At 42.8% G+C, this 24,919-nt stretch overlaps 2 protein-coding genes across 4 annotated transcripts; one reads left to right on the top strand and one right to left on the bottom strand.

Annotated features, from left to right (window-relative positions):
• Nucleotides 1-3,919: 3,919 nt before the first annotated feature.
• LOC4578227 (calmodulin-lysine N-methyltransferase) lies at nucleotides 3,920-22,837 on the top strand. Of its 3 annotated transcripts, none has more exons than XM_061657823.1 (2): nucleotides 3,920-4,893; nucleotides 19,595-22,837. In XM_061657823.1, the coding sequence occupies exon 2, from the start codon at nucleotides 19,760-19,762 to the stop codon at nucleotides 21,170-21,172; it is 1,413 nt and encodes a 470-aa protein (XP_061513807.1). In that variant the 5' UTR covers nucleotides 3,920-4,893; nucleotides 19,595-19,759; the 3' UTR covers nucleotides 21,173-22,837. The 3 variants fall into 3 exon arrangements, with proteins under 3 accessions (XP_061513807.1, XP_061513810.1, XP_061513809.1); XM_061657826.1 differs by having other exon boundaries at nucleotides 19,591-22,837; XM_061657825.1 differs by lacking the exon at nucleotides 3,920-4,893 and adding an exon at nucleotides 18,459-19,391.
• On the bottom strand, nucleotides 22,773-24,838 carry LOC1280086 (zinc finger protein 1 homolog). The gene is made up of 5 exons (XM_319888.4): nucleotides 24,586-24,838; nucleotides 24,266-24,512; nucleotides 23,971-24,206; nucleotides 23,751-23,897; nucleotides 22,773-23,676 (listed from the first exon to the last, which is right to left on the bottom strand). Exons 2-5 carry the CDS (start codon nucleotides 24,389-24,391, stop codon nucleotides 22,917-22,919), a joined length of 1,269 nt encoding a protein of 422 aa, XP_319888.4. The 5' UTR covers nucleotides 24,392-24,512; nucleotides 24,586-24,838; the 3' UTR covers nucleotides 22,773-22,916.
• Nucleotides 24,839-24,919: the final 81 nt, after the last annotated feature.

Raw genomic sequence — 24,919 nt, 5'->3', positions numbered from 1 at the left:
GCGCAACCGTGCATGCTACTACAGTGGCGAGAAGGGAGAAAGAAAAAAAAAATACCACCGCACACAAAAACAAATGAAGAAAGAAAACTCAGTTCAAAGCTGACCATTCACACTGGACCGGCCGGGCTCGTTCCGCGTCACCGTACCGTTGTGGAATGTCTTCATCTTTTTGTATACTTCTCGCTGCCCTCGTCTCGCAACGCGTCCCGTCGGCCGATGACGCTCGGCTGGAACGAAACGCAACCTTTATTGCCGTTCATTGTCGGAAAGGGATGTATAAATTAGCTAGCTAGCCGCCGCTTCCTACGGCTGCTACCCTACCTATTACAGCGCACACTGGATGCAAGTAACCCATTTGGGGGGGAGGAAAGGGTTTAGAGAGGAGGCAAGAGTACAGCGAGAAAGCGTTGCAGATTTATTTTACCCTCCCAGCCCAGCCTCCATCCCATCCAGCGAGGTGAACAAGTTTTGCTCCATCTTTATTATTAGTACGCTACAGGAGTGTGTAGCAAGAGTGTATGTGCGTGTGTGTGTGTGTGTTTGTATCGTAGGCTTTTACTGCGTGGAATTGTTTTAGTTATAACCAGACATTTGCACAAGCAAACAATCAACCCCGCTCGGTGCGTGGTGCTGTGCTTTGTGGTTCACTTTGAAGATTAAAAGCAGCCAAGCTTCTGGCGATTGTTTTTACTTTGCTGCCCTAACCTAGTGGGCAGCTAGAATGTGTTTTAAAAGTTTTGCATCTTTGCAGAGTATTATCGAATCTTGGGGGTTGGTTTTTTTTCGCTTAGTTGGTGTTTTTGATCTTCAAAGTCAAACTTGGCCATCTAATGAAGCTTATAGCAGCTCTAGTTTTTACTAAATTCAGATAAATAATATAATGTATTTATATATTCCTAATAATCATGAGTTGGGTCGGTCTGGTGGTACAGTCGTCAACTCGAATGACTTAACAGCATGCCCGTAATGGGTTCAAGCCCCGAATAGACCGTGCCCCATACGTAGGATTGACTATCCTGCTGTGGTAACAATTAAGTCACTGAAAGCCAAGCTCACTTCAATAGTTGGGTACATGCAGGCCTTGACCGCCAGCGGTTGTTGTGCCAAAAAGAAGAAGAAGAATCATGAGTCTAGTCAGGCAATCGAAGAGTAATCTTAATTTATATCTTATATTACAATACAATCGAACCATGATTATAAATTTGAAGTCTTGAACATTATATAGGAACTCTCTCAAATAAATAGTTTAAAGTTAGTTAGGATAGTCTGAGGCAAGTACACCGCTTATCATAACTATATGGGCAGTCGCTTTTGCAGCGCCAGTTTGTAGCGGTCTAAAAACAAATCAAGTTATATAGCAATAGCAAATATTTAGGATCTGCTAAAAAAATGTTTTTGTGTTGTTTGTGTCGCTTGTTTTTAATCGGATCAGTTTTGAACTATTATTTACTAAAGTGATAATGGCACTCATGGCATTTTTTTTAATCATTTTTACATACTTTTTTGTATTTTCAAAATAATCATTATCCGAACATTTATTTAAAATAATTTTTATATTAAAAAAACAGTTCGACATTTATTTTTATAAAACTCATAACTGCTTTGAAATAAAATTTTAAATCACTTTTCAAAAATCGTTAAAAAATATTTTTATGTGAAATCTTACTAGAATATTTTTTTTTCATATTTTTGGATGATTTTTAAAAGTATTATAAATTACAAAAACTTATTTTTCTATGCGTCTTTATAGTTATGGTACGTCTAAATTTGTTTATTTTTTGTAATATATCATGCAATTAATATATCAAAAATATTACAAAATATACATAGATATGAAATAGCATTTCACACGATTCATATAATCGCCGTTTTTATCAACCTCTTCCAGATTTAACGCAAATCGCTAAAAATGGCTGTCCGTATAGTTTTGGTTGGCGGTGTATGTTAAGGAACAGGGCGGTGTATGTTATGTAGATTAATGTAGATAATGTAGATTATAAATAGAAAAAGTAAAAAAAGATGAGTGATTTAATTTGTATGTCTAGTATTGTTTTGGATTTTTTTCTAACAGTTATCATTACTATAAAGAAAATAATTCATTAGCAGAAGCTTTGAAGCGATATTTAACAAACAATTAATATCTTCACTTAACTACTCTACAAGTTTGCTGTAATAATGTACACGTAAAGTGTCTTACATATATAACGAATGCTGAAAATGAAAATACACATTGGTATTTAAATAAATTTATTTTATTGTATTATTTTATTGCTATTAATCATTTAAATGTCCTCCAAGATAAAGCGTGTACAGTGAATCCTTTATTTTAAGTTCTATGAATAATGATCAACTTCGAGAAGAAAACATTGTTTTCTCAAAAAATCTTTATTGTTCTAAAATTTTTACTTATTTCTTTTTCTTATTCTTGGCACAGTGACCTACGTGGTCATGCCGGACTTTACATGGCTTTAGAGCTTTTTGTTGATATCAAACCACGCAGCCTGATAATCAAGTCCTTGCTAAGGCAGGACGGCCCATATGAGGCTTGAACCCACGACTGGCACGTTGCTAAGTCGTGTTGACCGCTTTACCACGGGATCGCATCTATGCTATTTCTTTTAAACGCTAATCAGAGTTTCCCTGATATCAAACTGTGGCTAAAGATGGTGTGTTAAATGGTGTGGGGATGGTCTTTTAAAGCCTTTTTTAAAGAAAAGCCCATAACTGCTTAAGGTACATACAAATGATCACCCCAAATGAAAGAGACTACAAGCTAAATATCATCATCTACCTATTTGAAACTGTTGGCAAAACGCAACTCCTATCAACTAATAACTGCGTGGCATTTAAAACCCATTATTCTACTACCCCACACATCACACATCCTTCACGGCGGATCAACACCTTAATCTACTGCTTCCACCCTCATCAACGGATGGTCACACATCATAATAACGAAAGGGTACCGCAAAAGGGTTCCGAAACGTTCGTGGGGGGGCAAAAAAATAACGGTTTGATTCCCATCAAAACTTTACCACCCTTACGCAAATGAAAACTACCACAGCAAAGCAAAAACGTCCACCGCTGTCCCTGTAGCCGATCATAAATCATTTAGCTGCAGGGTTGCCTACAGTGCTTACAAGAAAAGAACACAAGTGCGGAACAAATTGCCGTGTGCGCATTTGAGAGACAGAGAGAGCGACGAGGGGGAAACAAGTGGATTGAGTAAATAAATAAACTGAAAAACAAAACGGTGTCTGCGAACGGCGAGATGCATCGTTCGCTAGCGGCTACACACTACAACCAAGTTGAGTCATTTTTAGCTGGCATTTCCCGAAACGAGTGAAGCAAAAAAAAATGGTACAAAACAGTGCGCAACCGAAACCGTTGGCCCTTGGGACTGCCTGACCTGCCGTAATCGCGCCAAAACGTGCCTGAAACCGTGAGCTGCTCTTACTACGGCTCTCAGCTCAGAGGTTTGATCCATTCGGAGCGCCAATTTAACGCCAGGAGAGAATTGACAAAGCAGTTGATCTTCACTTTCGCTTGTTGGCGGTTCAATAAACACAGCACACTCTCCTTGTGGTCAGTCCGTCGATGCTCGAGGTGAGATCTCATCCTCTCGATGCATCATCATCCTGCACCCGCATCATCCGAGAGACATCCGAGTGTCCGTCGGGCGAGCGATTTAAGAGTGCACTCTGTGCGACCGTGCTCACTTGGTGCTCTCTTGGCTTGATTTAATTTCGATACACTTGTACACTTTACTTACAGAAAATAAAAACACATACAAATAACATGTTTTTTGATTGCTACCCATCCCACCAAAGCTCTGCCGAGAGAAGAACGTTATGTGAACGGCTGTGTTCATGTTTCCGCGCGTAAACGTTTTATTTTGCTCTTCGCTCGCTCGCTCGCTTGCTTGCTGGCGGGCTCAGTTCAGTCTCACGCTCCGGCTCGGTAGCATCGTAGTTCGTGGAAGTGGTGCCTGCTCGAGACAGCTGCCCGCACGCGGTGTGTGTTTTCGTTCGTTCGAAACCGTTTCAGTTGCCAGCCAGCCACCGTCAAGAACAAAATCCTACCGTGTCCGCAGGCCAGTCGGGGAGTACTTGTTAGGAAAGTAGGGAAATCAATAAAGTCAACCGCTTAATAGGGACACAAAATAAGGAACAGAAAATAATTTAAAAATCGCTCATTCACAGAACAAGAAAAGCGAACAAAAAACCGCCTAAATAATCGTGTAATTCCGTCCGTTTCCTGCCCTGATCAGAAAATGTAGATTATAAAACAAAAAAAAAATCAAACAAACCAGCATCACAGAACCCCTCAAGCTTTGCATTCCTTCTACTGTCTAGTGTCTAGTGTGCTTGTGTGTGCGTGTGTGCGTGTATGTGTGCCAGCGGTGGTCATCAATCAGTATTATGTTTAATTAGTGCGAGGACAGCTGCTCGACGTTGACGGCGCTAGTGCGAATCTGAAGCGGAAAGCCTGAACCTGAACGTGATCCGATCTCGTCAAACGGCCGACGAAGAGGAAGCTAAACGCATCCTCAAAAAAAAAACCCTCCTAATAAGTGATACGGGTGATTTGGTTTTTGATCGTCACCGTCGTGTCAGTGTGCGTGTGTGTTATCACTTTCAAAACGTTCTGCCAAGTAAAAACAAGCCCACAAAAAAAGAAAAAATATAAAAAGCACATCCCCCAAAACAGTAGACGCATACCGGCCACGTGGTTTGTTGCAATGCGCTTTTCGTTGGTGCATCCGCTCTGGCACGCCGCTGTCTGTTGACCGTGAACCTGAATTCTGACATTGAGCAACTCACACTCGAGTGAAACATTCCACACGCGTAGCAACTCTCGCCAAACGCCAAGCCAGAAGAAGCAACGTGACAGGTAAGGTAACGGAACGAGTGTTTCAAGTGATGAGGTACGGAGAAGGTCCCGGGCGCAGGGAAGGGAGTGTTTTGGGACGATTTGGGGGGGGGGGAAATAAACCAAAAACAACCCGTCCTCCCCAGATTCTTCCCAGTTTATCAGCTGTTCGTTCCTTGCGCTCAATGTTGCGGATGTTTCTTGCAGATGAGTTGCGGGTTCGCAACACAATCCGGTTCGGTTGCAAGCTTCATCGTCCGCACACACATACGCTCACCTTTAGCTTGATAGATTTCGCAAAGACTGCGGAAACACGAGAAGCTCTTTTGTTCTTGTTCTTTGCCCCTCCCTTCGTCATACTCTCCTCTTTTCCCTGTTTTTTTTTTCTATCTCCGTCTATGTGATGCGTTTTCGATCGGCCGTTCCCTATGTGTACGTGTTTGTATGTGCGTGCGTTTGAACGTGATACCGCACGTGCGGTTTTTCTCCTCTCTCTCCACGCTCTCCACTCCCCGGCTAGTCTTTTAGTACTGTCTCGAGCATAAATCATGATTTCGGTCAACGCTTCACTACCGGTTTCTTATCGACCGTTTCTGATCGAGCAAAAAAAGGAGTACGGATTGGCAGGGGAGAGAGAGAGGGGGGGGGGGGGGGAGTGAGCAGAAATAAGGAAATGAAAAAAAGAAGTACGTTGGCTGCTATGGGGGGGGGGGGGGGGGTGGGAATTTCTTTGGGCATAAGTATTGCTGCTGGCCAGTTTCGGCGGGCTGCCATGAATCTGATTTCGTGCTGTTGCCGTTTGCTGATGGAGCAGCCTGGTGGTTTGTGACCGCTCGTTGCGTCGGCTACCAGGCGTCTCCATTGGATTGGGAGGCTTATGTTTTTTTTTTTGGACGCATCGGAGGAAATTGAATAAAAGTAATACATTCGGCTTGCATCATGAACTGAGGCAAATAGATTGATAGTTGTACTGTTTGAAGCCATCTGCTTATGTAGGAATTCATGGAGTAATACGCACCACTAATAGAAAATTGATTAATTTTCAACGTGATTCACTAGCGGCTGTAGAGTTAATAAATTCATATAAGGAACATTTACCATTTTTGCTAAGAAGACAATTCATGCATGATTGTCTATAAAGTTTCAATCAATTTTTAAAACGTTTTTTAACTGGCTAGGACAAAATGTGCCTCTGCTGGGTTAAAATGCTCCATACTAACGGGGCAAAACGCATCTTAATAACGCATCAAGACAACGGAAAAAACGAGCCAATGTAAATGGCAATCATTAAAACCCATTTTAGTTTGCAGTAACTGGTACATTTTGCCGTAATCTACTTTTTTATAGAGGCAATTGGCCTCATTCGCGTCTTAACCGCAATCTACTGAGCGCATTATGTCTACATTCGCATAGTTTAGAAACATTGTTTCACAACAAAAACAGTTTAAAATACGTGTAGATTTGCACATGTGGCAATACATTTTTGTGCAATTTAAAGCACTGATTCCACGCTTGTATTCCCCGCATCAATAATTTTTGAACTTTTGTCCCTTAGCGGAGTGGTAGGCTAAATTACATCAAAACGTGCTCGAGCTAATGATGGTTTTGTTTTGTGTATATTTTTTATTTCTGTATTTGTAGAGCTGTATAATTCTCATAATGAATGTAGTTTAGTTTGCTCCTCACTGGTGACTACTTTTTTCGCAACCAAGGATGCGTTTTTCATAAGAAATCAAGAAAGGTGCGTTTTGCCTCAGAGGAGCATATTTCCCCAGCAAACCCTCTACTTTCGTTTCATTTAATTTATTCATTCACAATATGCTTACCTCGAGGGTTGTACAGAGGTTAAATCTACATAACTTAAGGTTAATTACACAACTTAATAGCCAATACATTTAAAAGAACTGTGAGTGACTAGACAGCTATTTGGAAATTTGCAAATTGGAAGTTCAATTCGGAATTTGGAAAGTTCAATGACAATGGTAAAATCTTACCTTGCCAGTACAGCTAACGAACAACAAGAGTGCAGCTTAACCTATATAAAGCTAATAAACAACATAAAAAATAATGTATAGCTTGAATAAAATAAAAAGAACAAAAAATTAAAAAAAAATGCGTTAAAATACGTTAAAATATACGTTAACACTTTGACCGCCAGCCTGACGTCACAGTTTTTGAGTGAGCACGTAGCGCATGGCAAGAGAGCGATGAGAGCGACAGTTTCTTGCGATTGTTATCACTCTTTTGTTTCATTGCGATAAGCGGAGTAGCACATGTCGTTCTCGTTCTCTCTTTGCTACCTCATTCGTTCTCAAGAGAATCACTGAGCGTCAGATGCAAAGCTGAACGGTGAGCAAAACCGTCATGCGAATTTACACCTGTTTCCATCTACGTTCGAATCTCGTGCCGTTTGCATCGAATCGCAAACCGCCTGCTTCGAATCGCATGCCACTACGATCGAATGCGTGCACCCATGGTTGAATCGCGTGCCAGTACGGTTGAATCGCGTTCCACTATGGTCGAATCATATGCCACTACGATCGAATCGTATGCCGCTACCATTGGATTTCTGAAAGCAAGAGCATAGTGAACTGTTTGTTTACGTTTGCAAGCTATATCTTTCTTCGCCAACGGCATTTCGTTTGTAAAATAGTGCTAATAAAAGGCAGTTATTCACTGATTACACGTAAAATCCTTGTTATCGATGAATATCGTGGTCCCTTGTTGATGGTAAAATCCTTAAGTTCAACTAATATTCGGTGTTCGTTGTTAATGGTAAAATCCTTGGTTTCAACCAATATTCGTGGAGTTTACCTATAATCAGCGAATAAATCCCTTTTATTAGTATTTTACAAATGAAATGCCGTCGGCGAAGAAGGAAACAGCTTTCAAACGTAAACAAACAGTTTACTATGCTCTTGCTTTCAGAAATCCAATGGTAGCGGCACACAATTCGATCGTAGTGGCATATGATTCGACCATAGTGGAACGCGATTCAACCGTACTGGCACGCGATTCAACCATGGGTGCACGCATTCGATCGTAGTGGCATGCGATTCGAAGCAGGCGGTTTGCGATTCGATGCAAACGGCACGAGATTCGAACGTAGATGGAAACAGGTGTATATGACACGGCGCTTAAAGTGTTAAATACGTTAGAACTTCGTTCTTTCGTTCAATACGTTAAAAAGCGTTTATTTTTAATATTTAAATATTCTTCTTCTTCTGGCTCAACAACCGTTGTCGGTCAAGGCCTGCCTGTACCAATACTTGTGGTGTTGGCTTTCAGTGACTTATTGATTTACCCATAGCAAGATAGTCAGTCCTACGTATGGCGGCACAGTCCATTTTGAACCCATTACGGGCATGTTGTTAAGTCGTACGAATTGACGACTTTAATACGAGACCGGCTAATCTTTAAATATACTTATTTTTATTTTTACACGCATATCAACTTATGCGATCACAAACAGCTCGAACTAGCGATTGAGAGGTTCATAACATATTTCCAATATTAAGTTGTATAATATTGCACAAAAGAAGAGTGCTTGTATGTTTATTAGAATATTTTTTTTATTTCATAGTTGTACAGAGGTTTCTACCCATGTTTATTTTTAACATCTTGGCATTTGTAAGATACATTGTAATTATTGTATCATAAATTAATTATTGAAATGCTGTATTGAGATTTATTGTTCAAAATTAGACTAGTAAACTAATAATGTGTTTTAAAGCTTCATCTAAACTGTGTTTCTTAACGAGTTATGGCATCGTTCAAATAATGAATGGTTTCCCATTATTTATTGGTTGGTTCCCGTATTTTTTGGGCTCCGTCTCGCGATTCATTGATATCGTCTCATTGGACATAAATACAATTGAACCAAACAATAATGGGTAACGCTCAAAAATCGTGAAAACGGAACATAAAAACTATGGTAGCGCAACTTGGGGCAAGTGTGCCACCTTAAGCATTTCAAGTTATAACTCACTAAAACGTGTTTTTCAAAAGCCGATTCAAATCTCATTACCATTTTACATCTATTTCCTCACTTGTAAATGAGTTTCGCTTGAAAAAAATGCAAATAAAACAGTTTTTGAAGCGTTTTATAAAGGGTCCAAAAAGACGTTGTTTTTTGGGCTATGGGGCAAGAGTGCCACTCGTATGGGGCAAGACGGCCACCTGGTTAAAATAACCGTATTTCTTAGATAATTGGAGATAACCGGAAATGTATTCCTACATGTCTTGAGTCACCAATGAACTCTTTTTCATCACAAACTGTATCGGAATATGGGTTGTTGCTGGTCTGTTTTTCCGGAGTAGAATCCGCTCACAATAGCGCACCATTCCGCAGCACGCTACAACAATGTTTACATTTTTGACAGCTCGCGCCTATGAAAGATGGTGGCACACTTGCCCCAAAAGTTGTAAATTTTTTGAAATTGAATTTTTCAGTGACAAAAAGAAAGTTTTTTTCAACTAACCCCACAAAAAATGTCACGTTTTCTCAGCTATACGGTGGTGTAAATATTTTCTCGGTTGATTGTTCGCATGATTTTTGAGAGCTTTTTTGATTGGATTCAAAAATTATAATATTCTGCTCAATTTTGAAACTCAATATAAATCAGTTCAAAACAATGGGGAATATCGATTGGTCTATATGAAATTCGGCTCAGTATACCTAGTCATTGGAAAGCAACCAACTGTATACACAATTGCTCATTAAACTAAAGTTTTTAAGGAAAAATGCTTGGTGGCACTCTTGCCCCGTATGGCACATTTGCTCCAAATTCCGCTAAACAACCACACATTTTCGGAAAACAACAAAGAACCTGTAATGGAAAGAATCTCTAGCAATGATTACTTTAACATTGGTTATTGTTCAACAACAATTTGAGGAAATATAAAAGCTTTTCTAAATACGTTGCAGTTGTTTATTATGAAAAATTCTAAAACGAATCGACAAGCCTGGTATGAACATCAAAATCTCTATTTATTTCCATTTAATCTTCCATGAACATAATATTTATTCGCATTACACCATACATGGTTCGTGTAATATGCAATTTAGAATAACTATTCGTACTGACAGCTTAAGACTCCATTTTATAACATTTCATTACAAAGGTTCCTATTAAAAAAATGCTTCCAAACGTCCCCATCCATCAGCCCCCATCCATCATCCGTGACAGATGGGAAACACTGACGTCCAGTACAAAACCAAAAAACTACGGCACGGTAACATCTTGCACCGTTGATTGTGTTCCAGCACAGCCACCTTCACCGGGTCGGGCAGGGCAGGTCATGGGGCATGGGGCCGTAAAATTTGCATTCACGAACGAAAACAGAACACCCCGCACGGTTTTGCGGTTGCACGGACGACATAGTAAAACTCGGCTCCGAGCGCAATTGCAGCCCACCGTCTTAGATTGTTTACTGCGGTGATTCTACGGACAAACAAACAAACAAACAAATCATAAAACCAATATGACACGAGCGTCCCCGAACCCAAGACCCTGTTGCTGGATTTGTAGCATTTGCTAGGGGCATTAAAATTAAACCCTTTATCCCATTTATCCCTGCTCGTTCGATCGAACGCTTATAGCTTGTGTGTTTGGGTGTATTATTTTTGTTGTCCGCGTGTCTAATTAGTCCCGCGCCGTGTGTGATTTTGGCTTCACAATTCATCGCCAAATTAAATCGCGGGGGTTTTGAAAATATCCGGCCCCGATCGCAGGCGACATTTGAGTGGTTTTTCGGAGGGCGTTTGTTTTTTTCTCTTCTTCTTCTTCTTATTTTCATTTCAATCCCTTACCCTTCAAACCGCTCCCCCTTTCCCCTGGGGAGGGCTAAGTATAGAAACTGACTGGTCTAGAAATAAAAGTTCACCCGAAAGGCTCGCGGCAGTCAGGCAGGCAATGCCGTGTGCGATTGTGATCAAATTTATTTTTTTTTGTAATCGTTTGGCTCAACGGTTCCGTCGTGCGGCAGAAGTAGAGCCGCCAATCGGTTATTTTTTTGGTGAGGTAAAAATAATTTGTTATTAAAAGTCGCTTCTTCGGATGGCGGAGAAAAAAAAGAAAAGAAACAAACCAACAAACGAGGATGAGAGAGGACATGATCGTGTTTTTTTAGCCTCTAAGTCTCTCTCTCTTTCACACATTCTCTTCCCTCTCCGCTCGTCTCCTTGGGTCTTGAAATAAGATTTCATTCATAAATTTTGTCGCTGATCTTCCGCCATCCGGAGACCACACCGGACGCCACGGGTCAGCCCCGAGCGGCGATGGTTTGAAGGACACCCCGATCACACTTGCCCCGTGTGTAGGCGTACGATCGTTTCAGTCCAGCGAGCTACAGTAGCAAAAAAAAAAACACACACACATAGTTTAAACTAAACTTTTCCCCCGTGCTCTTTGGCTGTTTGCTGCCTTTCCCCTTCACGATCGTGATCTTTCGCCGTGCTGGAATATCAAGGAAACACCCGGCTGCGTTCGGTAGGCCATCTGCTGTCCGGGGGCGCTACTACACACACACACACACGCCTGCCCGTTGTGTAAACATGTGGGAGAAGATCGCGAAAATGTAAACCACATTTACAACAGCAGCAGCAGCAGCAACAGAAACTCACTCCTCTCTTCTCGTCGTCTAGGGAGGTAGAGGTAGGATCGAAAGAAAAACGAGACATCAGATAAACGATCGTGCCACCGTGTTTTTCGGCAGCCGCTTAATGAAACAAATTGAAAAATGAACTGAAACATGTGTTTTGAGTATCAATTCGTCTTATAAACGGGGTGGTGGAGGAAAACAGCGGTACAAAAACCGCGTTCATTCTTGAACTCTCAGACCGGGACTTCCTTTGGCCTAGCTTTTATTGCGAACGCTCGACGCACCCAGCTAGACGTTCATAAAATAAATTCTCTAAACCTTCTGTCGCACGATTTAATTGCGGGCTTTTTTTGGCTGCTTTTTTCTGCTTGTGCAAAAGCAAGCTGATCTGATTGATATGATTAAATACTGGCTGTTTACATTACTCCACAGTCTAGTAGGATAGAATAATATTTATATGATACACGAAACTACGGGCAATTAAATCGATCGAGTATAATCGAACCCTTTGCTCGTTATGCAACGCCACCGCTTCATCTTTCAACCACCGTGAATTTCCTTTGCACCGTTTCACAGTCAAGGTTATAGTTTTAAGAGTGAATGCCGATCGAACAAACAGCATCCACACGGGCGGGGCAGCACACTACTTTATTTATAGGATAATTGGTTCGAAATGCATTCTATTCCTACCGGTCACCCTTTCGCGCGGGAGTGGCATCTTGTTGAGCAAAGCACAACAGCTGAGCCTGTCAGGCTAGACAACGCGCAAACAAACAAACATAAAAACGACACCTTGGCTGACCACTGAGCTGGCGACGACGACGACGACGACGACGACGATGATGACTTCTTCCGCCGGACCAGCTAGAAGCGATGCATTTTATGTACGTTTCCCTTTGCGCACGAAGGTGCACAATTGCACAATCCCGCCGTATTTACCCAAAGGTCTGGGTCTGGTCTGGTCTGGTTTGCGGGCAACCGCGCGCCGACCTTTTGCGTGAAGCGAAGAAATTATGAGCCATTGTGCAAATTAGGAGTGCTAATGTCATCGTCGCCTTCGTCGCTGGCATCGTCGTGTCCGCTGTTGGGCATTACTGGGTGAATTGGTAATTATGTGGAACGTAATGAGGCAAAACTCTTCCCATAACTCAATGAAAGGACAGTTTCGTTTATTGTGCGAGAAGAATACAAATTAGTTGCTAGTTCTATTGCAACGTTTACTTGTGGTAAGAGGAATTTGTGACAATTGTGATGGTTAAATGAGTGTGTTCATTATTCATATCGTACGCCATAACAGACAATACATTCGATTTGCTCGAGACATTTAATCCTTGTGTCTTTCGTTGTACCGGGCTGGTGGTTTACATTAATTTTGTTGAAGAGTATAAAGACTATACAGATGATCTTTCTTTTTATGAAGGTATTTAAAAAAAATCATATTTAGATCCTTCAAATTCCCACAACTTCTTACAACAAACAATTTTCTATTACAGGGTCTTACAAGTCATTTTAGAATGTGCACATCATTATTCACCGCCTGCAAGATGTTTTTCAACAGCTATTTTATATTGTTTTGACGACCCAATAAAATGTCAGTTCTTACGCATGATTTTCAATACATAGCAAATAACTTTCAAACTCAATCCAGTTTGAGTCGTGTTGAAAATCATGTGGAAAAACTGAAACATTATTGTGATGCAAATACAACATATAACAACTGTCGAAAAACATCTTGCAAGCAATGGAACTTTTTGAAGACATTGAAAATTGACTCAGAAAACATGTATGTTCAACATATTGATTAAATTAATGCCGAAATTGTTCGATCTAAAATTAAGAAAAATTTACACATTTCCAGGTATAAACATACAGGGCACTTTAGAATTGAAAGCATTTTTTTCACAACCTGCTAGAAGTTATTTCACATCACTCTGATTTTTCATTTTCATCATAATAATTTTTAATTTCTTCAGCATGATTTTCAACACTTCACCTATCAGCTTCAAACCCCAGTGAAAAAACGTAGGCAGCAGCTTGTTGAAGCGGTTATGAATTAATTTATGCATATTGTCTTCTTTCTTGTTTCTTGATTCACAACAAAATATTTAACTATCTATTCTAATTTTGTGTTATCGTTCATTAAGGGTTTTCCAAGTGACTTTCGGATGTGCACATCATTATTCACCGCATCCAAGATGTTTATCAACAGCTGTCAAATGGTTTTTTTTTCAACATGAAATTTCAGTTTCTACATATGATTTTCAACACATAACAAAGCACTGTCAAACTCAATCCAGCTTGAGTTGTCTTGAAAATCATGCTGAAGAAATTAAAAATTATTATGATGGATATGAAATGTCAGATCCATGTGGAAAAGCTTTTGCATGCGGTGAATAACAATGTTTACATTCGAAACTGACTTGGAAATCCCTGTAATGCACAAGATAGTATAAAAACTTCCAACCCTAAATTACCAAATATTGTGCTGTAATAGACCAGCAAAAAATGTGTAAAACAATTAAACGCTTGATTTCAACATTTCAATTACATTGGCAATTAAGATTCGCTTCGTCTATCCGATTTCAAAACATTAGCCTATTTTGTAATGCATACATTTCTATTGCTTCATTGAAAATAAGTAATCACGCTTCATTACTTAATGATCTTCCATACATTTCCTTCACTACCTACCAAATTGAAGTGGTTTTTAAATGCATTGCCATCTTTCTTACATCATTGCTTTCATCCAATCCAAGCGCAGTGAGCAGTAAATTATGCTCCATTTAATACACTCATCACATCAACGAACCCACTTGAACCGTCCGACCACAAGCGCAACAAGAAATGAGTTATAACTGTTACACAGGAGCGAAATTAAAAAAAAAAAAACATTGAAAAGCGAAATAAAGAATACACATTTTCTTCAACACTTCAGCTGAAAAAGAAATGAGGAAACATATCGAACAGCGGCGTTTGCTGCCACTCGCAATTATTTGTGGCAACTTTTTTTGTTCGTTTTTGCTTTCTTTCTGCCTCCCCCTTTCAGGCAACGGTTGGCTTTTGAACCGTTCCGACCAGTCCAGAAGGAAGGAAGGTGTAATTAAACCTTCCCCAGCAGACAACGCGTGGCCAGTGACGCGCTGTGTTACATTGGTTGTGTGTTTGAAAGATTTCTGTCTTTTTTTTCTCTCTCCTATATTTCTCATTCCCTATTTCTCCCCCGCAAAGACAGGGTGAATAATCATCTACTAGCTGCTTCAAAGCGAACGCAAAAGAGAGAAGGAATAAAACCCGCACGCTTGGCGCTTCGTTCCCATCCTTGACACGATTGACTTGGACATCCCAGCGCGAGACCCTTAGCGTGTGTGTGTGAGTGTTCGTGTATCTGTCCACGGCTTTTATAAGTCGTAACTGGTGCGATCCACCTGTGCGGCCGTACCGTGCACAGATCCTCCTCTGCCTGTGCTACCTCCCCACCGCCTGTTTCATTTCATGCTCAACATTCAAATTAACGATATTAGATTTGCTCGCCCATTTGTTGGCGATATTTTTATTCGACCGTCAGCATCACTGTCGTCGCCGTTGTTGCCCGTTGCCCCTGGTTCACCATTCACCGCAGCCTACATCGCATACTGTTTCATGGTGTTCCGCATGGTTTGCAAAGAGTTCCCTTTTGGCATTTAAAACCCAATGTTCATCGCCTTTCCCCACGTACAACCATCGCCCGAACAGAGAGCGCTCGAGTACTAGTAAAATCGTATGGTACTGCTACCAATTAAATTGACCGTCCCAAACTCCCAAACCTCGGTGTGTAACGGTGGCTGGGAAAATAAAAGTTGCCCTCCGACAGAACAGTGTGGGGGGTTAACTATCAAACTGAATGATTTACCGTTTGTCAAGTTAAAAAAAGGGGATTTATTTTTAAGAACAATAACCACATAACTCGGCCAGGGATGCTGTCCGAACCCAGTCATACGCGGTTCATAATTTAGCAATCGATTGCGCTCTCGCTTGCAGCGCCCTGGTCTCTATCGGTTCAGCTATTCAGCGTGACTCAGTACAGTGCTGCGAACCGTTCTCATTGGCAATTGGCAATTGTGTGTATGAGCGCCCTGCTTCATACACGAAGATAAATCTGCTGCACGTCTGTGCTCGCGGAACGTGTCCTCGATGCTGAAGCCAATAGATCCGTGCTCCTACTTCTTTCCTCGCTGCATTACTGCACCATCATCATCATCATCATCATGAGCATCATCGTCAGCATCATCAGCGGCAGCAGTACCATTGGCAGGGTCAAATCGAGCGTCCATTTACATCCATCTTGCCGGGCATGACTTTTGGCTATCGGGTGGTTGCGATTGCGCTTGCTTCCTTTCTTTTCTTCCACCACCTCCACCACGCACAGCACAAATCCTTGAAACGGTTTCTAAATTGATCGTTTACAGATCTTGATAGTGAGCTCTTCTTGTGATTGAGTGTAAGGGGGTAAGGAAACAAGGAAAGTGAGAGAGAGAGCGAGAGAAAGAAAACCAGTGCCCCAATAGTACACGGGCCGCTGCACAATCCGGTTCGTGGGTATATACATTCAGAGCATAATAATTGCGTACCCTGAAGAAATCTACATTCTGCACGAGTGCCGATGGGGGAAAAAACAGGACAAACTATTGGCACCAACTGATCTGACTGGCAACCAACAACACCGCAGCTCAATGTCACATGGAGAAAAAGGAGCCAAACGATGGCCACAAAATGAGGCTGGTCTGGCTGTTGCCCAGTTTACAGTATAAGCATTTTATTTTTTCTTCTTACATTATGGGCAAGTCAAGGAGGTGTTACAATGAAGTCACTGTGTGGTTTGCAGTGATTTATTGTTGTTTCGCAATCATGAATAAATGGGTTGTTTGGCTCGTAGCAGCATTTATCGAAAAACTCGAAGCATCGATCGAGATGAACAGAGGGAAGAGCACAGTACTGTGGAAGATAACAATAAAAAAAATATACCAAATATCCTGATTAATGAAACATTTCAAGACAGTTGATGAGACTAGAAAATATTATATTATTTGGAAGAATTTGTTATTTCATTTTTTGTCTTTTTATTGTTTTATTCTTCTATATCATTATATCCATCTTTTGATTTGTAGGCACTCGGCAAGTGTAACACAATCGTATTCTTTATCGTATCCCAAAGATTTTCGGTTCGTTTCCAGGATGTATTGGTATCGTTCCATTAGACAGTATTACAATTGATCCCAAAAAAATTTGGGAAATGCCCAAAAATTCGTGGAAACACACCAAACAAATATGGGAAGCAACCAAAAAACATTGAGAAACCCTGTAAACACAGGGTTAGCTTGGTCAAGAAACAACTGTCTACATATTTATAACAATAGTTTCCTTGAATATTCAACACAGGACTATGGTGTACGTAATAGATTCATTTTGAAGCATCATCTTTAGGCGTTCTTTTCTTCTATTAGAAATTCCGATATCGGTGGATATAACATTCTCATTGTAAGCTCCAAACATGGTAACGTTTCTAACAAAAAGTATGTGTTTTGTGGAATGCAAGAAATAGACGGTTGTATGAATGAGCGGCCAAACAGCCAACCTGTAGAACATCAAAAAGATAGGAAAGTATACTACTATATTAGTATAAAAATACATAAAATACTTTGAACATTTAATGTATTACTAAATTGTCACAACAAAGCTTCTATTTTCGCTAAAAAAAACCCGCACGACCTTGCTTATAGTCAATAAAAATCTATAAAGATCTATTGGAGCCAAAGATGCGATCTATTGGAGCAAACAGCCATAAACCGACAGTACCGTAAATTCCCAAATCACCGAAATCAAGTATTTTTCAACATGCAGGACTATGCACTACGAATGCTTAGTAAGAGGCTTGTTTAACTATAAAAATAAGATCTTTCGGATAAAAAACACAAAAACCAATTGCCATGGTAAGAGATGGCCAGAAGGAGATAAAGCTAATTCAACAACAAGCCGCTATATTCACGGTGAACCATTGATGAGACGGACTCTTTATAACCTAATACACGAATGCAAAATGGGAAAATTTGTGAAAATAGGTGTGTTTTGTTTGGTGTTTTTAATTCACATTACGGCAGCCCAGCAAGTGGAATATCAAGCGTGTTCAGTAATGAAAGAGTTTGTTTTTATATTGATTATAACACATTCGTAAAGATCCATTAACATGAATCTTCAGTAATGTTTTTCAAAATCAGGACTCAAGGTTCAAAATCAGGACTCAAATCTCAAAAGATTTACCTCGGAATCTTTAAAGATTGATGAATCTTTTTAAAAGTCACGGTTCTTCAAAGATTCATAAGTCTTATTTGTGAATATCTGTGCTCCACGGACGGTGTCGCTCGATGTGTGTATTTAGAGATTCATGACTCCTTAGTATCTAGATAATCTTTAGAGACTTATGCATATTAGAAGGATCTTCTCTTTGGAGACTCATTGAGTTTCTTGAATTTGAATCAGAGCTACCAATCTTTAAATTGCTACGCGAAAGGGTTGTACTTTTGGCTTAATTCATGTTTTTGTTCTCTTAATTTATGTGTTAACAACTACACTCGGTGCCAATAGATTGTTCATTTAACGGTAGATGTTTTTTTTTCTTTTTCTCCACAACCATTTTAAGTCTAGTTATGCATTAGTTACTAAAAGGTTCTACTATCTATAGCGATCAAATAGATTACTCCTAACGCGATATTCTGTCTTGAGAAAAGTATTTTTTTTTTCAATTCCAAGGTCTTAATTACCGTTAAAATGATGTTCGATTAAATTTTTATTAGGTTATTAACGTACAAACAACCAGAAATAGAACAACAATCTCCGAGACAATCAAATAAGAATTGATAAGATTAAATGAGACACATAAAAAACACCCACATCGAAAGATCCAATAGCCAAATCATCCAGATAATTTATCAGCAACTCTTGAGAAGATTCCAAGAAAGCAAAGATTGAACACATCGCGTGATCGCGATGTGACCTAAATCTAATCATCTGCGAGCGTCATTGCGTCACACCCTTCCTGCTTCGGCTGCTTCTGCAATCTATCTTCTATCGTCCGTTAATTTACTATATCACCCTATTTATCTCGCATTGTGCACGCATACGCGCTTCCATGTCTGTGTACCTCTCCCAACTTAAGTAACGCAAGGTTCACTTATCAGAACCTCATTACCGTCTGCCCGAACCCTGATAAGCGCGCTTGCGTATAGAAGACGTTTTTGGTAAGCAAATTGATTATCAGATCCACCTCCTTCCTTCTGCTCCTTGCACTGGTGCTATCTCAGAAGCATATCGCCTCCATTGCCTTCCCCACCCCATTTGCACGTCAACGGTTCAGTTTTGAATTTTATGTGCTGTGCTGTGTTTATCTGTTCCATCCTTCCATACCGGTTAGCGATTGTTTCTCCCCCACACACCGGGGGTTGCACATCCATTCCAAAGTTGAACGGCAGCCAACAAACCTTTATCGAGTGGAGTGTATCCCCAGCGTACTACGGTGTAAAATCTCCACCCCGAAAAAGAAGGCCCCGTTCATAAGAGGGGTTTTGCTTGGGGGGAGTGCATCATTCCCATCGTTTCGAAAGCATCTGAAAGGTCTCAAGTGGAAATCGGTGTGTGTGTGTGTGTGTGTGTGTGCTGAGTCTCTCCCTCTGCCTCGTCATTGAACGACGAGCGACGAACTAGACGGGTGGCACGTGTGTGTCTGTGTGTGTTGTTATTGCAATGGCTAACAAATGGCAAACATGCCGTGAATCGTGGCCAACAGTTTCGTACCAATAGGGCGCACTAGACTAGACTATAAAATCGCGTGCATTAGCGCACCGGCCGATGAGCGGAGCGGAGGATAGACACAGGCAGCTGAAGATGTAAGGTTACACGCGGGAATTGATTGTTATAAATAAACCCTACCGCTAACAAACCAGTAAACCATTTCATACCGACCCGTTGCCTCGAGTTCGTTCGATTGCTCGACAGTGACAGTGCGTGATATATATCTGCTCATTCTAATACATTTATACCGTTTTCTTCTTTTCTTGTCTCTTACTTTTCTTCCAATTGTCCAAGACAGATGTATCAACAAATTACCCATTCAACTGTGTTCCGGCATTAACCGAATCTCAATCCTTGGAATCGGCAAGCAGCCACGAGCATGGACAGTTACCGTTGACGCGGAACGAAGCAACGCAACGAACGCAACAACAACAACAACAAAAAACACGTGTAACACAACGCAATGCGCTCGGTCGGCACGACGGACGGGGACGAAACGGCCCGGGACGAAGCGCCAGAAACGGGTGCCAGCGTGCAAGACGCCACGGATGACCGGTGGCAATGGAGGCGGCGACGACAACACGAAGATGACATAAATTGGAAAATGTCAGACCAGCAACAGGTGACACCGGATCGGGCGGTCGCCACCGATGGGCCGGCCGACCGAGCGCCATCGCCCGCCCGGCCCCTCGCCGGCCCATGCGATGGGGAGAATAATCCAATTAAATCGTTGCGACGGCAACGGCGTGTTGAGGGCGCGTCGTGCTCCGGCCCTGCCGTCACATCAATCACGCCACCCACAGTGCCGATTGGTGGCGCAGATGCGGACACCCGATGGTCGGCACGGCTGTTGCATCAGGGCCAGCCGGCCGTGCTACTGCCCAAGCCAGTCGAGCCGAGCGGTGATAAAAATAGTCTACCCGCCGGCCAGGACGATACGGCCAACAACAACAACAACAACAATCGGGCCGATGTGGCGCGCGAGCTGGAGGACGCACTGGAGCGGAAGCGCCACAACACGGTGAACGCCCGGCGACGCTGGAAGCTGCTGGCGAAGGCGCTCCGGCACGATTCGAGCGAGGACGATCAGTTCGCCAAGTTTAACCTGATCGAGGCGGATCGGGCCGGGGACGAGAAGGACGAGAACGTGTACGTGTACCGGCTGTACGATCGGTACCGGTTGAAGATCCGGCTGATTGGGCCCGAGCGGCCCTGGACGGCGAGCGAGCTGATCGGGTTCAACAACACCGGTAACATCTGCGTGTGGCCGTCGGAGGAAGCGCTCGCCTACTACATCCTTTCCCGGTTGTCCCAGTTCGAGGGAACGTCGGTGCTGGAGCTGGGCGGTGGTATGACCTGTCTGGCCGGGCTGGTGCTGGCGAAGTACGGCCAGCCCGCCTTCGTGCACGTGACCGACGGGAACGAGCTGTCGGTGGAGAATGTGCGCCACTCGCTCGTGCTGAACAAGTTCAACTGCACGATCAAATCGTCCGTGCTGAAGTGGGAACAGACGGCCCGGACGGACCGGGAACCTCCGAACGAGCGGTACCACTTCATCCTGTCCGCCGACTGCCTGTTCTTCGACGAGTCCCGATCGCAGCTGATCGACACGATCTGGCAGCTGCTGGCGGACGAAGGCGTCGCGCTGATCACGGCCCCGCGCCGCGGTCAAACGTTGGGCCTGTTTCTGGACGAGTGTGTCGCCCGGGGCTTCCACTACGAGCTGCTGCAGTGCTACAACGAGGCGATCTGGGCGCGGCATCTCGAGCTGAAGCAGACGGACGGGTACGACGAGAACGTGCACTATCCGCTGCTGGTGAAGATGTACAAGTACGGCCAGTGCGGTGGCGCCGGCAGCATGCTGCACCGGTTGTGAGGTGCACCACGTTGCTGCACAGTATTTGGTTGGGCTGAGCAGGCTGGGCCCTCGTTCGTTTTCCCCCACTGCAGATCCTAATTCCAGAAACACGCACGTGCACAAACACGATGACCAAGCCAAAGAGGTCTTCCATGTTTTGTTTGTTTTTTCCTGTTGTGGCCTGGTCGACCGGGTCTTTAGTTGCAGGGTAGTTGTAATTTAATTGTAAGCCTTCCACACTTCCACACACACAAACACCAAGGAGAACGGAAGCTTCGAGCACGTGTGCGGATCAGGTTAAAAGAGGACCAATAATGGATGCACTTAAGCGGGACGCCCGGACCGGACGCAAGGCTGCAGGAGATGCATCCAAACACAAACTCAATTTTCCCACAACATGCACGGTAAGTATTTATAGTTCCCCAAGCAGTGGCGTTCGATTTTCATAGATCGTGTGGAGCGGATGCTTCGTTGTGTTCGTTAGTAAAAGGCGTTCTAAAACCAAGCAAAGTGGTGCCACCAAAGAGCGAAAGCAAAATTTGCCAAAAACAGCGTTGCGAGAGAGAGGAAGAGCGATTCAAAAGTATTCAACCTTAGGATGGGTTGTAGACCGGACATGCGGATACATCCTTTATGTGATAGGGTAGGGAAGTGGAAAACCATTGGAATAGATAAGGGGAGAGGGGAGAGGAAAAAACAAAGCCAAGCAAGCCTAAATTAGCTCTAGTCTACACAACAAACGGTACGTGTTGGGGGAGCCGCTGCGTAAAGGTTTAGTCTCGGTACGCACAGCTAGTAGCTACATGTGCCATTTTATTAATGAAACGCAAACAGTACAGACAGAGATAGTCCGGAGTGTGTGCGTGTGTCGGAATGTGGTGCATGCGCAAGGTTTTTGAATGTTTATTGTTTTGCGATACTCTAGAACTCCATTCAAAAGCATCACCGGCTTCCTTTCTTTCGGTTCTAAATTTGGATGTACTACATTTGCCGCTTGGCTGGAGGCAAATGCATGGCAAGTTCACGCGCCACCGTGTACTTTGCCACACCACCCACAGCAAAACGGCGTGCCGAATGGGTGTGCGCACAAAAGAAAAAACACGTTCTGAGTCAGAGAGGTCGTGAGTGTAAGTGCATGACGCATTGTTGGCAGGGCTGTTGGTATAGGTAGGTAACAGAAGAAAAACAAAATTAAAATAAATAGTGTTCCCTTTTTCACGCACAAATTCACCAATCAATGTAGTGGAGCCTGGATAGAAGGGAAGAGCAAATTGTGACCTTAAAGGTTTATTTAACTTTTTTTTAAATTTTATCCTTCTAAAGCCCCCTCGAATCCAGGTTTTCCACCCGTACCGATACAATCGCGAAGCATGTGTGTTGCAATTCCAGAAAGTCCAGTATCACTGACACCACAAGCAACCGATCCCGTTTGTACACTCCCACGTGCGTTAGATTCGATAGATTTTCAATTAATAGATAGAAAATTCACGATCCACGGATCGTTTGCGGTTGATCCAGTGCTGTTCGATCCATTATATCCACTAGCCTACTCTAAGGGTCGTTATAAATGCCCGTACCAGCAAACCAGACAAAGAAGAGCAATAAAAAAAGGAACTCCTTTTCGGTGCAGATACAAATTTTATTCACTTATTACTTAAATAAATAATTACCTTATGTATGCAATTGTGTGTGTGATGCTTCTTTCCATACTGTGATGACAATTTCCCTCTTGGTGCTGAGCCTTGGTGATGTATGCCCCATTTTAGTAAGGGTGTAACCGTTGTGCTGGATGCATTTGACTGTGGTACGCTACCTGTGCTGGTGGATGGGTTGGCACGTGGGAGGACGGGTATGGTAACATACCCAACCCCACGCCAAGCGAGCCCGGTGGACCGAGTGCGTGTGGTGGTAGGGCGAGTGGTACCGGAACCTGCTGATGTGCCTGTTGCTGGTGATGGAGCTGATGCTGGAGCTGCTGCTGGTGGTGCTGCTGGTGCTGTTGCTGCTGCTGCTGCTGCTGCTGCTGTTGTCCGTGTGGTGGCATAAGTTCACCCACCGGATCCGCCACGTTCTCCTCCTGCGCATGCACCCGCATGTGAACGTTCAGATTGTTCAGGGTGGCGAACACTTTGTGACACTCGTGACACTTGTAGCACTCGTTGCCACACTCTTCCAGATGCATCTTGCGCTTGTGTGCCATCATGTCACGGTTCCGGCTGAAGCTTTTGGCACATATATCACAGTGATAGTTTTTGATGCCCGAGTGTGAGATCATGTGCCGGGTCAGATCGCCCGACGTGATGAAGCCCTTGTTGCAGGACGGGCACACGTGATCCCGCTCGTTCGTGTGTATCTTTTTGTGCGCCTGAAAGTTTCCCAGGGCGGAGAACTGTTTGCTGCAGATCTCACACTGGTACGGCCGTTCGCCCGTGTGCGTGCGCAGGTGGATGGCAAGGTTGTGCTTTTGGGCGAACCGGCGGGGACAGAGATTGCATGCGTACGGTTTTTCGCCCGAGTGTGTGCTGTGGGAAGGAAGGAGAAAATGAGAAATGTTTCGATTAAAATGATAGTTTGCTTTAGAAGTTTCTACCCCTACCGTAGATGCATTTGCAGCTGAGCGGCACACTTGAAGGATTTGTGACACTGGTAGCAGGTTTGTGGAATTTTTGGCATCGGTTTTGGCCCCCTCTTCTTGCGCTCTTCGGGCAGTTTGACTCGGTATCGTTTTTTGCTGTTTGTTTTTCTACAAATGAAAAGCAAAAGTGTTATAAAACCTTCACTTTAAGGGGTGAGAGAAGTATTCACTAGACGCGCACTTTTCCGGCGACTTTTGATCGTCGCCTTTATGGTCCATGCCCGACAGCAGCCACGAGTCGTCCGTCATCGTTTCCTTGTCCAGCGTGTAGCTGTAGCTCATGGCCGAGCCTCCGTTCATGTACTGGCGCAGTCTCATGTCGGAATTTTCACACTGTTGCTTTAGGTGAAATGCTACCCCGAGCCGGTACATACAGTTGTTGCAGATCGTGCTGGGAAGTCCATCGTCTCTCGATACCTGTAATGTTGCACCCTTTGTTATCTGATTCCGGTTCATTCGATTGCACATTGCCTTACCTTTATGTTGGCACACATTACGAGCATATTGGCCGGTGCCATTGCGACCAGATCGGTGCTGAATATTGATGTAAACACTCCCTCCTCCAGGCACACGCGGCACAGTCGACTAATGTTGTAATCCATGATTGGTGATTAAAGTACTGATTTCGAAGTACTGTGTACACTGTTTCGTCGCACGGTTGTTTACATGGAGCGTTCAGAGTTGATAGTTGCTGTAGAAAACAGTATCTCTAGCTAAAACGTCCTTTTCAAACATAAAAGATGGTGGTTGTTATTTGATAAAAGTTAAATTAATACACAGAATTAATGGCACTTACATCGTACGAAATGCATCTTTCACTTGTGTTGTTCTTTCTTTGTTTTGCTTTGTTGCTATAATAAATACATTAACGGTTAATTCCTTATTTCCAAACGTTCTACTACTCGTCTATAACACAGAACACGTGATGAATGTACATTTAACTAGAAAAAATGAGTTTTTCTTTACATAATTTCATTATTTTGTAGCTGCCCAGCGAGACGCTGTTCGAGGCTGGGATTTGTTTACGTTTGTGCCATCTGTTTACGAACGCGAACTTTTGACAGTTTACAGTGCTGTGCAATAAAAGCGCAGAAAAAAGAAAGAGGGTTTTCGAGTTCGTTTTTTTATTT

This window comes from Anopheles gambiae, chromosome 3 (assembly GCF_943734735.2).
Source record: "Anopheles gambiae chromosome 3, idAnoGambNW_F1_1, whole genome shotgun sequence".
Taxonomy (NCBI): domain Eukaryota; kingdom Metazoa; phylum Arthropoda; class Insecta; order Diptera; family Culicidae; genus Anopheles; species Anopheles gambiae.
This window is presented reverse-complemented; position numbering and strand designations above follow the sequence as displayed.

What these genes read in the sequence shown, in the direction of transcription:
- LOC4578227 (XM_061657823.1), top strand. Translation starts at nt 19,760, where the DNA reads ATGCGCTCGGTCGGCACGACGGACGGGGACGAAACGGCCCGGGACGAA.
- LOC1280086 (XM_319888.4), bottom strand. Translation starts at nt 24,391, where the DNA reads ATGGATTACAACATTAGTCGACTGTGCCGCGTGTGCCTGGAGGAGGGA. An exon ending in GATCAAAAGTCGCCGGAAAA is followed by an intron (nt 23,898 to 23,970) that starts GTGCGCGTCTAG and finishes TTTCATTTGTAG; the next exon opens with AAAAACAAACAGCAAAAAAC. An exon ending in CAGCTGCAAATGCATCTACG is followed by an intron (nt 23,677 to 23,750) that starts GTAGGGGTAGAA and finishes TCCTTCCCACAG; the next exon opens with CACACACTCGGGCGAAAAAC.